This window comes from Lycorma delicatula, chromosome 1 (genome assembly GCF_047948215.1).
Source record: "Lycorma delicatula isolate Av1 chromosome 1, ASM4794821v1, whole genome shotgun sequence".
In the NCBI taxonomy this organism is placed as follows: domain Eukaryota; kingdom Metazoa; phylum Arthropoda; class Insecta; order Hemiptera; family Fulgoridae; genus Lycorma; species Lycorma delicatula.
The window spans coordinates 267390897-267407521 of NC_134455.1; the positions used below are offsets into that span (position 1 = coordinate 267390897).

Below are 16625 nucleotides of genomic sequence, written 5' to 3' on the forward strand. Positions count from 1 at the left end.
CGGAAAGTTGACGCGCTGGAGGATGTCATCCTCGCTGCCACTGGTGAGATGGTGGTAGCTGGGGACTTCAACTCCAGGGCGGTAGACTGGGGTATGGCGCATACCAACTCCAGAGGGAAATACATTCTGGACATGGCGGCACGTACTGGACTCGTGATTCTCAATACAGGGAACACGACGACGTTCGCCGCCCAGGATATTTGGAAACCATTCCTGATATTTCCCTCGCCTCCGAAGAGTTGGTCACGCTCGTCCAGGACTGGAGAGTCCTCGAGGATTATACCGGTAGCGACCACCAATACATCTCCTTTAGAGTCCTAGATGGTACACGAGAGCGCCCGGGGCCCCCACAGCAGGCGAAAAGATATAACATCAACAAAATTGACGAGAATAAATTCTCCTCAAAGATCTCGTCAGGGGTGGTAGCCCCTGAAAACTTCGCCAACGGGGGGGGCGCTGGCGCTGAAGCCGTAGTTGCTGCGACTATGCGGCTGATCGCTTCTGCATGCGACGCCTCCATGCCCCACGGGGGGCCGAGGCACCAGAAGCGACCCGTGTACTGGTGGACACCGGAGATTGCGGGGTTTCGCCGGGAGTGTCTTCGACTAAGACGAGTGGCGCAACGTGCGAGGAATCGCATAGACGCGAACGCCAGGTCAGCCGAGTACAAGACGGCAAAGAAGCGGCTCCGTCGAGCCATCAACGTGAGCAAGGCACGCTGCTGGAGAGAACTGACGGAGACCGTGGATGCAGACCCTTGGGGGCTAGGTTACAAGATAGTAACTCGGCGATTGGGGGTCTCGCGGTCACCAGCTCCACTAGACGAAGCTAAAGCGGAACACGTCGTTAAGACGTTGTTCCCGGCGCACTCGGTCCGTGCCGAGCGGGACTTCAGCGACGTGGGCGACTTTTCGCTCTTCTCGATGGAGGAATTGGAAGGAGTCCTACGGTCGCTGAAATGTAGAAAAGCCCCTGGTCCCGACGGTATACCGGCCGAGGTGCTCAAACTAGTGGGGCGCTGCAGGCCCCGTCTTCTACTAGACATGTATAATGCATGTCTGAAGGCTGGGTCTTTTAGCGCTGGGTCTTTTAGCGCCAGGTGGAAGACCGCGCGTCTTGTGCTAATTCCCAAAGGAAAAGAAAACCCAGAGTCGCCGTCCTCCTACCGCCCATTGTGTATGCTTGACACAGCTGGGAAGGTATTGGAGAAGCTGTTAAAGAAAAGACTGGTTACGGCGATGAATCAGGCAGGTGGCCTGTCACCTAACCAGTACGGTTTCCGGCAGGGTCGATCGACCCTAGACGCAATTCAGGAGGTTGTTGAGGCGGTGCGGCGAGCAGAGGACCACAATCATTTTTCGCGACGTGTGGTCCTTGTCGTTACGTTGGACGTAAAAAACGCGTTCAACTCCGCACGATGGAGCGATATGATTCGGGCCCTGGAGCATTCGTTCCATGTGCCTCAACACCTTCTTAGAATGGTAGACGCATACCTGAGGAACCGCGGTCTCATTTACGAGACCGCAGCAGGCTGGCGTAGGACTACGATCACGTCAGGGGCGGCGCAGGGGTCGATTCTCGGCCCCGACCTTTGGAACGCCGTCTACGATGGCTTGCTGAGGCTGGAGATGCCTGAAGAATCTGCCTTGGTTGGGTACGCTGACGACGTTGCGCTACTTGTCGCAGATCGCGACGTGGAGCGCGCCCAACTGAGGCTCAGTCGGGCCATGCACAGAGTCGGTGCCTGGCTGGACGATCATGGATTGTCTCTAGCTCTCAGCAAAACGGAGATCGTAGTTCTCACGAAGAAACGTATCGACACCCTTCTTTCCCTGCGGGTCGGGGTAGAGGTTGTCGAGACCAAGCCGGCCGCAAAGTACCTCGGTATGATGATTGACCGGAAACTCAGCTTTGCTGAGCAGCTTCGTACAGCCGCCGACAAAGCTGCGAGAGCCGTAACTGCTCTCAGCCGGCTGATGGCGAATGTCGGCGGACCGAAGGCCAGCAGACGGCGATTGCTGATGTCCACGGTACACTCCATCCTGCTATACGGGTCGGAAGTGTGGGCCCAGGCATTAAGAGTTGCGAGAAACCGGAAGCGGCTCGCGCAGGTGCAACGCACCGCAGCCTTGCGAGTCGCTTCCGCGTATCGGACGGTCTCCGAGCCTGCAGTACTTGTGGTCGCCGGCGTCATACCCATTGCTACTTTAGCAAGGGAGCGCCAGGCGATCTACGGGAGGCGGCGGGCAGGCGGAGACCGGGTGACCATTGCCAACGAGGAACGCACTCGCACATTCCTCGCATGGCAAGAGACCTGGGACCACGAGACCAGAGGACGATGGACCGCAAGGCTTATTCCTCTGGTCAGACCGTGGACGGAGCGACGGCATGGAGAAGTGGAGTACTACATGACCCAATTTTTAACGGGTCACGGGTACTTCCGCGCTTACCTCCATGTCATAGGGAAAGCGCCGTCCCCCGACTGCCTGTATTGTCCCGGTGTACGGGACGACGCCGAGCACACCTTTTTCAAATGTGCTCGGTGGGCGGCAGATCGAGGGACATTAGAGGCGGATCACGGAGCACTGAGTCCCCACAACGTGGTTGCGATGATGCTCCGTGACCTGGACAGCTGGGAAAGCGTAGCCCGATTCGTCGGCAACATACTCAGGGCCAAAAAGGTTGACCTGGACAGTCCTGAAAATTAGGTAGCACCAAACAGGCTAGTATAGGAGGACTCGACCGGAAGTAATGTGATAAACGGTTCCGGGTCGAGCCCTGGTAGAAAGGGGGGTGGTTTTAGTCGGTAGTCCGCTGATGGTGATTGGATAATACCATCAGCGGGAGCCCGACACTCCGTGCGTAAATGCATTTCCACCTCCCTCCTCAAAAAAAAAAAAAAAAAAAAAAAAAAAATTATTATTATTATTATTATTATTATTATTATTATTTTTTTTTTTTTTTTTTTTTTTTTTTTTTTTTTTTTTTTTTTGAGGTTTTTAGGGGCATCGACTACTTTGGTCATTAGCCCCATCCCACTTCAAAAAAAAAATTATTATTATTTTTTTTTTTTTTTTTTTTTTTTTTTTTTTTTTTTTTTTTTTTTTTTTTGAGGTTTTTAGGGGCATCGACTACTTTGGTCATTAGCCCCATCCCACTTCAAAAAAAAAATAAAAAAAAAGGTTCTTTAATTCATATTTCCATGAAGAAAATAAGTGAGCAAAATTTCAATCTTCTACTTTAAAATCCACAAATTACCGCCTAGGCTTTCCTTTCGGCCAACCTTTTTTACACCGCTTTTCCATTCTGCGAACGGCCTCAACTTCCGACGACAGAGTGTCTGAGGCTTCGGACATGGCATCGTCTTCTCTTTCTGACGCCAATGACGTTCGCCGGCTTACATCAGGTGATGAAAGCTTCAATGGTGCTGTGAGCATAGTTGCAATTGAGTCTAAACTTGCAACCGATGCACTTTCGGCGGCTGATGAACTCGATTCGATATCTAAGGCTGTGCTTGGGCCGGCTGATACAGATGCTCTCGCCACAGTTGTTCTCTGAGCTTTTGGGGCCTCTGTAGGTACGGTTTTAATATCATCTGTGTCTGGTGCTTTTTCGATAGTTACTTGCATCTCCATTTTGGTTGACGCAGATTTTTCCTGTACTCTTGTCACAGTATCCTTAGCTATATGACTCGAGGTCGGGGTGATCTTTAGATCTTTGTTGAATAAATCAAGATTTTTCTTCATTACGTCTATTGCTGGAGTTATAATCGAGGATTTTGCCGGTTTTTTAAACTGCGCTGGTACGGGTCTTCTGTCGGCGACGTCAGTCTGGGATTGAGCCTTCTCATGTTTACTTTGTTGTATCTGATGAGTCGACTCGATCTTGGAATCAATGATTCTTTCTATCACTGTCGCGAGACTTGGTGCCATCGTATTAAGCAACTGCTCCACGTTGATTTTAGGTGTGGGGGGAGCAGCAGCTGCTTCTGCGTATGAAGTCGATGGTCTAGGTGTACGTAGGCTTACAATCTTCTTCGCTTCAGGGTAGCTGACTTTTTGAAGCGTTTTAACCTCCTGAATGGCTGTTTCTGATTTGTATACTGGGCAGTTCCTGGATCGACAGTTATGGTGCCCTTTACAATTAATGCAGACTGGAGGGTCTTTACATGGATCACCCTCATGTATCTTCGATCCGCATATACAAATTTCCTGCGCTTCACATCTAGCGGCAGTGTGTCCGAAACGTTGACATCTAAAACATCTCATCGGCTGCGGAATAAATGCCCGTACATCAAGCCGATGGATGCCAGCTCGTACCTTTTCAGGAAGACTTGGCCTATTGAATGTCAATACATGAGAGGCCGAAGGAAGAATCTCACCGTTTCGTCTCATAGAAAGTCTGCGACAATGTGTCACTCCCTGACTAGACATTTCCTGCACTATTTCTTCTTCAGTACAGTTAAGAAGATCACGGCAAACAACAACTCCTCTAGATGAATTAAGTGTACTATGCGGTTGGACAGTAACCGCAAATTCACCGATCTTCTTCAACGCCTGGACTTTCTGACTTTGCATGTCGTTTATAGTTTCGACATGTAATCCGTTAAACGTCTTACGGATATCCTTGACAGGACCACCAGCACAATTTGTAATCTCTCTAGCAATTAAGAATGGACTTACCTTTTGGAAGTTACCATTTTGTAATGACTCTTTTGTAATGACCAAAAATCTTGGTTTGGGAACATTATTACCAAACAAAGCTTTTCTCAAATCTTTACTGATTTTATCAGCATCTTTTCTTAACTTATCACTCTCCTTACTTTTTTTCCGCTTCGCTTGTGGCGAATCGGCGGTTTCTAAACGAGGGTGTTTACGTGCACCCTCTGCCACGTTTGAATGTTCAATGTTCATGAACAGTGGATCCCTTCTGTAGCAAGGCTAGCCGCCGGGGTACACCCCCACTCCAGGGCTACTAACCTTGGAGGTCCTATCCGGTACTCGGTGGAACCCTATGTGGTATCCTATCCGGTGGAACCGGCATATGTCCTGGCAGAGAGCGGATGCGCAGTCTCTGCACTGACTCCAGGCCCCTACACACCGAAGCTTTCAGGGCTCCCATGCTCCGAACATGGGCACCTTAACTACATGCTTGCCATCGCAGGGGGCATGTGGACAACGGAAGGGTCTCCGTTACACCTGCAATAACATTGACCCTGGCCGCCACATCGCCAGCTCTAAGAATGGTATGAATCCATTTCCAAATCATATGTTACTCCATTTCATGCAGGTAGCCAAAAATCCAGTCCGTTTAGTGACCTGAAGTTGGAACCAGGTCAAACTCAACAATGCATAACCGAGGAATTTACTCGGAACCCCGTTAGCCAGCTATATGTGATGTACAAAGGTACAGCTGTTGCCGCCCTGGACGTGGAACATAGATGTTGTGTTCCGGACGTGGGGATTATCTACCTCAGGGCATTATTATTATTATTATTATTATTATTATTATTATTATTATTATTATTATTATTATTATTATTATTATTATTATTATTATTATTATTATTATTATTATTATTATTATTATTATTATTATTATTATTATTATTATTATTATTATTATTATTATTATTATTATTATTATTATTATTATTATTATTATTATTATTATTATTATTATTATTATTATTATTATTATTATTATTATTATTATTATTATTATTATTATTATTATTATTATTATTATTATTATTATTATTATTATTATTATTATTATTATTATTATTATTATTATTATTATTATTATTATTATTATTATTATTATTATTATTATTATTATTATTATTATTATTATTATTATTATTATTATTATTATTATTATTATTATTATTATTATTATTATTATTATTATTATTATTATTATTATTATTATTATTATTATTATTATTATTATTATTATTATTATTATTATTATTATTATTATTATTATTATTATTATTATTATTATTATTATTATTATTATTATTATTATTATTATTATTATTATTATTATTATTATTATTATTATTATTATTATTATTATTATTATTATTATTATTATTATTATTATTATTATTATTATTATTATTATTATTATTATTATTATTATTATTATTATTATTATTATTATTATTATTATTATTATTATTATTATTATTATTATTATTATTATTATTATTATTATTATTATTATTATTATTATTATTATTATTATTATTATTATTATTATTATTATTATTATTATTATTATTATTATTATTATTATTATTATTATTATTATTATTATTATTATTATTATTATTATTATTATTATTATTATTATTATTATTATTATTATTATTATTATTATTATTATTATTATTATTATTATTATTATTATTATTATTTTATTTTTTTTTTTAACTGAATTTTTACGGGCATCGACTGCTAAGGTCATTAGCCCTCGTCACATTCTTTAAAAGAAATTTTTATCTCCATCAGGATCGTCATATGTAAGGGTGTAAAGGGCCCTTACATTTTATTTAAAAACACAAACTTCACAGTAAACATTAAAACATGAAAGACAGGACAATCACAAACACTTACGGGGTGTAAAGGGCCCCAATATTAAAATTTGAGATAGGTTCTCAAAAGACCATGAACTTAAAATTATAATTAATCTTCTCAATACCATATCTTTCCTCTTTCTTCTATATGTATATATATATATATATAACTACCACTTAGAGTATCTTTTTCCACAGCTTTAAACTTCCATTTTACAGACTTTTAAGAAGTCCACTGGCGTGTAAAAATGCAACTATATTTTCTTCATTTCCATTATCCAGATCAGCACTAATATTATTTGTAAAACAGAACCTCTTTCTGAGGTCCTCATATATGGTACACTCTTCTATTAGATGCTTGGTTGTCAGTGTTTTATTGCAAACACCGCACATTGGTCTCACTTCGCCGGTTAACAAATATAAATTTGTTAATCGCGTGTGACCGATTCTAAGTCTGGTCACCGCTACCTGTTCACGGCGAGTCAATTTAAAGTCGCTTTTCCATTTATAAGGAGAAGTTTTAACTGATTTTAATTTTGTATTTAAACTCCTCCATTCAGCGTTCCACTTGTTTCTTACTATATTTGTTAGACGGTTTTTAATATCTGCCACTCTTACAGGAAATGCATCCAAATCATCGCAGACTGTTGCCTTTCTGGCAGCTTCGTCTGCGATTTCATTACCTGTAATACCAGCATGCCCCGGAGTCCATACAAATACGCATCGCTGTCCTCGTTGTTTTAGAACGTATAAAATGGACAGGATGTTTGCAATTAGGACATCCTTAATGTTCTTGTTCCGAATTGCGACAAGTGCACTTAATGAGTCGGAACATATTAGCACTCTCTCTTCGCAATAGTGTTCAGTGTAGCGAAGAGCTTGCTGAATTGCAGTGAGTTCTGCCGTGTAGACACTGGCCACATCTGGCAGTCTCCAAGAGTGGGCTTCTTCATTTACATATATCGAGCATCCAACACCATGTTCGGTTTTAGAACCGTCAGTATAAATTCTAATATGTTCTTCGTAACTACTGACGGTTGCTAAAAATTCCTGCTGGATGATCACTGCTGGTTTCTTTTTTATTTCTCCTTGAGAGAGATCCAAACTTGTATTTACCGCTGGCAAGAGCCATGGCGGTATTTCTCTAGTAGAAATTGCTAGTGTCTCTGGTATAGCAATTTCATATTTCCTTCTTAATTCGTGGTACCTAATTCCGGCTGGTCTGGAATAGGTAGCACGACGTTCGTATAATGCAGCCATGGGATGATTCATAAACAATTTATTATTTATATGGGCAGGGAAAGCCCATATATTTGCTGCATATCTTAACAAGAGGATCTCTCTTCTATAATGTAGTGGCATTATTCCGGCTTCAGACATCAGACTAGCCGCCGGACTCGTGCGGAAAGCACCTGTTGCGTATCTTATTCCGCTATTATGAACTACGTCTAACTTTCTTAAGTGCGACTTTCTAGCGGATGAATATACGATACATCCGTAGTCTAGTTTAGATTGAACCAATGCTTTATACAGTCTCAATAATGTCTCTTTTCCTGAGCCCCAATTTAGGTTCGATAAACATTTTATAATGTTTAGGGCTCTTTTGCATCTATCACTCAAGTCCTGTATATGTAATCCCCATGTGAGGGATTTATCCAATACTAGTCCTAAATACCTTACGCTGTCTTTATATTGTATTGGATTATCATCAATTGTCAGAGCAGGACTTTGATGAGGAATTCTCTTCCTACAAAAGTGTACACAGCACGTTTTTTCTGGTGAGAATTGGAATCCTGTATTCCTTGCAACTTCATTTAGAGCATTGATCGCTCGTTGCAATTTGTACCTCACTATAGCAGTCTTGTTGCTGGCATATACGATTGCCAGATCATCAACATAGACGCTTTTGCTGATTTCTACTGGAATGGCTAATATCAATTTATTAATGGCAATGGTAAACAAGGTACCGCTCAACGGCGAACCTTGCGGTATGCCATTTTCCAAGATTCTTTCACATGAATATTCGTTGTTGACGCGTACTTGGAAGGTACGGTCATTCATGTAGTTGCTGAGCAGTATAGGCAAATTGCCACGAATGCCCCATTCATGTAACTGGAGCATTATACCATGACGCCAGGTCATATCGAAAGCCTTCTGAAGATCAAAGAAGACTCCGACACAATGTTTCCTTGTAATAAAGCTGTTATATATAATGTCCTCTAAGCTGATCATTTGATCAGTGGTAGAATGGTATTGTCGAAAACCTGCTTGATACGATGATATCAGGTTTTCTTTTTCCAAAACCCAGACGAGTCGATTATTAATCATTTTTTCCAATATTTTCCCCATAGCACACGTCAAAGAAATAGGACGGTAGCTATTGGGGTCTGTTAAATTTTTATTTTTCTTTGGTACTGGAACAACATGAGCTTTTTTCCACTGCTGCGGGTACGTTCCATCCCGCCATATTTTATTATAAAGTTCTAATAGTCTACACTTTGCAGTGGTATTCAGCTGCCTGATCATATTATAGTGGATTTCATCCGGACCAGCAGCTGTGTTACCTGATTTTTCCAACGCCTTCGCGAATTCTTCCATTTTAAATGGTACATTATATGAGTAATTATACTCAGTTCCAAAATTTAGTAGACCTTCGTGTTCTTCTTTTTTGGTTCGAAAACCTTCCTCGTAGTTGGCCGTTTTGCTGGCCTTTTCGAAATGATTGGATAACAGCTCTGCAATTTCATATGGAGTATCTTTTATTTCATCTTCATCTTGAAGGCTAGTTATGGGAGTAAAATCATTACGCCCACAAATCGCCTTCACTTTCCTCCAAACATCTGATGCAGTAGTAGTTTTGTCAATGGATGACACGTATTGCTGCCAGGATCGTTTTTTCGAATCTATCATAACACGTTTTGCATACGCCCTGTATTTCTTAAAGGCAACAAGATTTTCTATACTAGGACGCTTCTTAAAGGCATTATACGCCCTTTTCTTTCTTTTTATAGCTTCACTTATTTCATCGTTCCACCATGGAACGGGTTTCTTTGTAAGTTTCCCAGATGTTTTGGGAATATATCTCGATGCCGACTCGATTATTGCATTTGTTATGGCGTCGACATCGTCTCCGATAACTCCGGTTGTTTCTGGGAGCATCGTTCTAGCTGTGAAGCTCGTCCAGTCTGCCTTTTCAAATAACCATCTTTTAGGGATGGGATATATTGTTCTAGTAACATCAGTTACAATTTGCACCGGGAAATGATCGCTTCCATGCAGATCGTCTATAACATGGAAGCTGTACCTCGGTGCTATCGATCCGCTTATGAGTGCAAGATCTATACAGGACGTCGATCCATCTCTGGCATTGAAAAAGGTTCCTGATCCGTCATTTAAAATAATAAGATCAGAATTCATCAGGAACCCTTCCAGTTCTCTTCCACGGGGATCTACTCGATCCGATCCCCAGAGAGAATTATGAGCGTTAAAATCACCCACCAGTAAAACAGGTGGGGGAAGCTCGGAAATTAATCTTTCTATGTCATCCTTATTCCAATCGTAATTCGGTAAGTATATGCTGCACACAGTGATCTTAAGCGGTCGCTTCATTCTAACGGCGACCGCTTGTAGGTTGGTGTTTAGAACAACCGCTTCGGTGGTAGCTCTAGTCGATGTTAATATAGCTACTCCACCTCTAACTCTTACATTTGGCGGTTGATCTCGCCGAAATATATCGAATCCTTTTAATTTAAAATTTTCATTTCGGCGGAAATGCGTTTCTTGCAGACATATACAAATCGGGTCTACGTCATGTACCAAGCGTTGGAGCTCATGGATGTTTGAAAAACATCCATTGATGTTCCATTGTACAATCGACTCGCTAATTTTTAATTTTTAATTAAATTATTGCCTGGGTTTTCCTTTCGGCCATCCCTTTTTCCTTTTCTTCTCCATCCTGCGAACAGCATCGTGTTCGCGGAGAAGGTCGTCGCCTGTAAGGCTTCCGGTCTCCGTATCGGAGACCACCGAAGCCGCCGACGACGACGGGCATGGATCGGCGCCGGTTTCAGGCGCCGATTGAGAGGCGACAACCTGCCCGCTCCCCAACACGGGGGTCGCACCGGTCACCGCCTGTGGGAGGGGGGACACTCGCCCCCCCTGTGTGATTTTTTGTGGCCTCTGAGGCTTAGAGGCCACTTCAGTTACAGGAGGCTTGGGAGCCTCCATAACAGACTCTGTAGGTATCGCCTTTTTCTTTTCATCGAGGATCTCGCTGAGACGGACTTGACATTCAGGTTTATTGTCCGTTTTCTTTTCTGGAGGAGCAACTTTCACTTTTATCGACTTATCTTCAGCAGGCTGTATCACTATCTTTGGCTTAACGAGTTCTTTATTGCCAAGAGGTTTCATCTTGTTTTCGATGATCCTCTCAATCATGTTAGCCAAAGTGGGAGCAAGTTTATTTATAATTTGTACCTCATCTACAGCAATCGGAGCAGGAGCAGGAACAGTAGCCGCAGCCTGAGCATAAGATGTTGCTGCTCTAGGCTTACGGGCGTTAACTATTTTTTTTGCATCGAAGTAGCTGACTTTTTGCAGGGTTTTTACTTCCTGCACAGCTACCTCATTATTATTATTATTATTATTATTATTATTATTATTATTATTATTATTATTATTATTATTATTATTATTATTATTATTATTATTATTATTATTATTATTATTATTATTATTATTATTATTATTATTATTATTATTATTATTATTATTATTATTATTATTATTATTATTATTATTATTATTATTATTATTATTATTATTATTATTATTATTATTATTATTATTATTATTATTATTATTATTATTATTATTATTATTATTATTATTATTATTATTATTATTATTATTATTATTATTATTATTATTATTATTATTATTATTATTATTATTATTATTATTATTATTATTATTATTATTATTATTATTATTATTATTATTATTATTATTATTATTATTATTATTATTATTATTATTATTATTATTATTATTATTATTATTATTATTATTATTATTATTATTATTATTATTATTATTATTATTATTATTATTATTATTATTATTATTATTATTATTATTATTATTATTATTATTATTATTATTATTATTATTATTATTATTATTATTATTATTATTATTATTATTATTATTATTATTATTATTATTATTATTATTATTATTATTATTATTATTATTATTATTATTATTATTATTATTATTATTATTATTATTATTATTATTATTATTATTATTATTATTATTATTATTATTATTATTATTATTATTATTATTATTATTATTATTATTATTATTATTATTATTATTATTATTATTATTATTATTATTATTATTATTATTATTATTACTATTAGAAGTTCTACACCACTCTGTAATTTTAACTTTGAAAAATATTCAAAACTTTGATTTCTTTCAAAGTTAAAATTTTTCTTACAATTAATATTACTTTCAATATTGTTTATTATAAAACAAATAAACATGGGAATAAGAAAACCAAAATTAATCATTTTAAGATAATGCAAGTTTACAAAAAATTAGCCTAAATAAATTAGCGTTTAAAAAAGCTACATGTAACATCGCTTACATGTAGGCAATGTAATCCTAAAAAAGTATATACAGCGGGAACAAAAGTGGAATGCTTAGAATCAGATACGCAATTTCCCGTATTTCTTTTTTGTATTGAATTTGTTTTATTTATTCTATTTAGCTATGAGTATTAACAACTCCAACAATAAAAAAGATTTTGCAGAAATTATTATCTTTTAACTAATGAGATAAGGTGGACTAACAAATTATAAAAAAGTAATAATGCTAGTTTTATTACGTAATCTATATCTTATTTTTTCCGATATAAAAAAGGGGAAGTTCTAAATTCGAACCGTTTTATTTCTTTTATACACGACTACGTGAAAGAGGTCTGGCAATGGAAACTTACCCTCTCTGACAGCATAGCAAGGCTAAGAAAATAAAAGCTGTAATTTTCTATGAAAGGTTTTTATTAAAAATTGTTTTGCATTTGACATTTCCTTTAAAAAGGGACATTCCCTTTAGAGGATCATTACTCCAAAATTTATGGAAGATATACATTTTTTTCCAAATGTACGTATTATACATCTATTTTCTTTTATTTACCCGAACATGTTCTTTTACTCTTCTGCTTTTAATGATGTTTGGAATACACTAAAGAAATATGGAACGATTTTTTTTTTCGTATATACTGTAGAATTAAATGGCTAGCTCCTATTTTTAAATGAAACTTGAAAATACCATCTCCATTTTGAAACTTATAACCTTCTTATGAATTGTTTATTTATGCTAATTATGGAATCAGAAAGGACTTTACAAGGTTCTAGAATAAGTAACCTGTAAACATTTGTTACCAGTCAATTTTTCCAATGTGTATTCCTATCATCAGATTGTCCTGTCTAAACAAAATTATTGTCCTGACAACCCTTCATGCTGATTTAAAAATGATAGAGTACAGCACTTTTCTTGCTCAGAAAGGGTCTTTTTCTTCACATCTTTTATGATCAAGCAACCAGCGTAATTCATCATCACTAAGCGATGATAGCTCTAAAATACTTTATTTCAGTCCCAAGCCGGTAGAGAGCGAAACTGTTTAGAGCCTATAGCGCTCCCAGATTCAGCAAACATCGTTATGATTTTATCGGCCCAAACCATCTCCAGTTATAGAAAAATGTACCTAAGAATTGATATGACCCACAAAAATCCTATCATCGACTTTTCCAGTGACACATGAACAGTCCGATAAAAATGTATACATTTTTAGAAACCTCAGAAACATTAACTGAGACTTTAAAGAAATTTAGAAATTACATTTTTTCCACATGTAATAAGATTTTATGCTCAGTACAGTATTATTCCGTGCGTAAAGTACCCTGTTTTGAATGGAGGAATGACCATTACTTTAACTATCACCTTGACAAAGTCCAGAAAAAAAAAAAAAAAAAAAACATTCTTTAAGCAACGATTCTTTCCTCAGCTGGGATGCTAAGATCAAGAAGGATTATACCTAACAGCATTTCATGAGCAACTGTAGGTGTAATTTTAAAAGCTTCAAAGATAAGGAAGTAGAATTATCAGTATAGGACCAGCATTCTATATCTAACGGACATCCCATACCTAATCTATATAAGGATTTACAATTTTTACAGACACTGACTTATCGGCAGTTTCTTGTCGCATGATTTATTAATGAAGTACTGACATGCCAAAGTATCATTTTACTTTGTTAATACAACCTAATTTATGTGTACGAGTGCTCCTACCAGTGATAATAATTAGATATTTAACCTCATCAGCTGATCTAATCCAAGAGTCTTTAATGAAAATTTATGCATATCATAATTTTATTTTTTCAGGATAAAGTGCATTAAAATTGTACTCTCAAAGTTAATTAAGAACAACTCCTTCCCTTACACCAACAATGCATATCATTTCCGCTACTTTGCTGCTCGCAGATTTATTTCTAATCATAATGATAAGATTATTGACAGGATTAATTGTACCATCCCGGCTTATTTGATATTTATGGAGTGGTACTAAGTTACACTCCTTTCAAAATATCACTATCTCCATTCTCGTTAAAATAAATCACGTTAGGTTAAAGTGCTTTAGAATTAATGAAGCCGTTGTTTACAAGTTTCGAAATAAAGAATACTATGCTATTTCCCCAGACTACTGGAATAAATTCAAAAGTCAGATTTACCCTAAAGTTTCTCAGAATAGATGCAATGAAACTGGGGTCTAATTTGAAAAATCCAATCTACTCAAGAGAAAGTAAATAGGCTAATTTTTTTAATTACCGTCTGCTCTTAGAAATATTATTACTACAAATATGTTAAGAAGCTGATATGCAAACTATACTTTACTTTTTGTTGTAAAAATTACGATTTCATAATTACAAAGATTCAATAAATAAACTTTTTTTACAGGACTTCAGCTGAGCTTCTTGAATTTAAAAATAAAATATGAGGTAAATATTTATATAGTAAATTATCCTTATTTATTTATTTTCAATGCATCTTTTTTCTAATTACATATAACTAGTGACTATCTGTTAATTGTTTAAGTTAATTACAAATACTGAACTGTAAATTATTATTTAATTAGATTAATATAATTGTTATATCATCTATTGTAATTTGATTTATACGTTACACTACGTAGAATTTCGTCAAACACAGCCACATATAGATTCACAGTTAATAATCTTTTTGCTCTATGAAAATTACATACAGACAGAGGTAGTTACAAACAATAGTACAATCGCTTGCTTTTATGAATTAATATCTACAAATTTCATTTTTCTAATAATTTGTCACTACCGTCCCGATTAATTCTCTAATTTGGCGAAGATTGAGGGTGAGGTAGATGGGTGCATTCTTAAGAAAACTTTAAAGCATCCATTGAGCGGGGCCAATTTTTCAATACTACTTTCCGTGGGTTTATTCCGTGAGTATACTCTTTACATCTTCTTCATTACATTTTGAGTTCTACAAAAGTACATACAGCCGGGTGGTTTCCTGCTAAATATTTGACTTGTAATCCCAATTAATCCTACATGTAATATAAATGAGATCGACTACACACGGACCTGCTAGAGAATCTGTTTCCTGTCAGGTTGTTGAACAATATGCTTTATAGCGTAATTGTTTGTTGGATAAGCCGAGCATTCAATCCTCTTTAAAATACAAATACGTTATAGGAATTTCAAAAAAACAAATGAAACGTGAAAGCAAACAAGTTACGATATGTTGACAACAGTTATGTATGTTTAAATTGATGTCAATGTTTTTTTTTTTTTTAATCGATGCCACCTTGATAATCCCAATTATGTTTTATTTACTGCTCACTTTTGGAAAAATATTCTGGTTTCACTAATAAATTTGACAGCATACATTTTTTAAATTAATTTTCACTTATTAATAATTGTAAAAGGATTAAGGAAAAAATAGAGGATGTTTTTTTTAAATTTTGCACTGGTATAAAAATATGATTAAATACGGAAAATATTGTAGTGGTAAAAGTAATGTGTAAAATGCCTTTTCTGAAACAAGGACAAAGTCATGTGAAAGATTACAGAAAGAACAAAAATATTGGTGACATCAACAGAAACATTTGAGTCTAAGTTCATTAAAAAAAAAAAAAAACTGCGGCCGTCATAAATATGGGTTTAAAAGTCGTTCAAAATAAATTATTGACTTCACTAAATAAGTAGTCAAACATCATAATAAATAAATTTTTAAATTGTTATTTATATCTTTGTAAAGGGCGATGAGAGTGAGCTTGTTAAAAGTATGATACGTTCAGCTCGTATATATGTAAGGAGTATGTAATATCTAAAATATTTTTATTAAATGAAAAACTAAATCTATATATTTCAAGAATGGTGGCGATAGCGAGCCCGTTCAAAGCATATTATTTTCAACTGATCGAAATCTTCAATTTTTAGGGGGAAAGAAAATAAGTTTTTCGAGAAAAACTTCGAAGGGTGGTACGTTCAGTCGATATTATTTTTAAATTCCCTCCATCATGACCCGGTTCAAAGAATGGTTTGTTTATCCGATCTAGGATGTGCCATGGGAATGGGCTCGGATGTGCGCATTCGCTCAAAAGTGAACGTACTTTTAAAAGATCGTTAAATATGAAAAACTAATCTTTAAAAGTGTTGATAGGGGGGACAGCTAGCAGTTCAAACCCGGTTTATTCGACCGTTCGAGATCTGGGAGATTTTCTCCATGAACCTATACCAGTAGAATTGCAGAATTGACACGTGAAGCATTCAGTTATTTTGCTATTCAGTCATTCTACATGTCGGGGATAATATGTCAAGAACCAGTAGTATTGTAGGATTTTGCACAAGTGACACAGTTCCCTGCCATCTTTTATTTCAATTTTCCCTGTGAGAATTTCCCTTTTTCTTTTCAGTATAGCCAAC

General features: G+C 36.8%; 1 protein-coding gene across 1 annotated transcript in view; it reads left to right on the plus strand.

Annotated features, from left to right (window-relative positions):
• The window catches only part of LOC142317825 (synaptic vesicular amine transporter-like), a 100816-nt gene that overhangs the window by 54701 nt on the left and 29490 nt on the right, over window positions 1-16625 (plus strand). The window contains exon 7 of the mRNA XM_075354376.1: window positions 14620-14660. Within this exon, the coding sequence (XP_075210491.1) occupies window positions 14620-14660 (41 nt within the window). The remainder of the gene's footprint in view (window positions 1-14619; window positions 14661-16625) is intronic.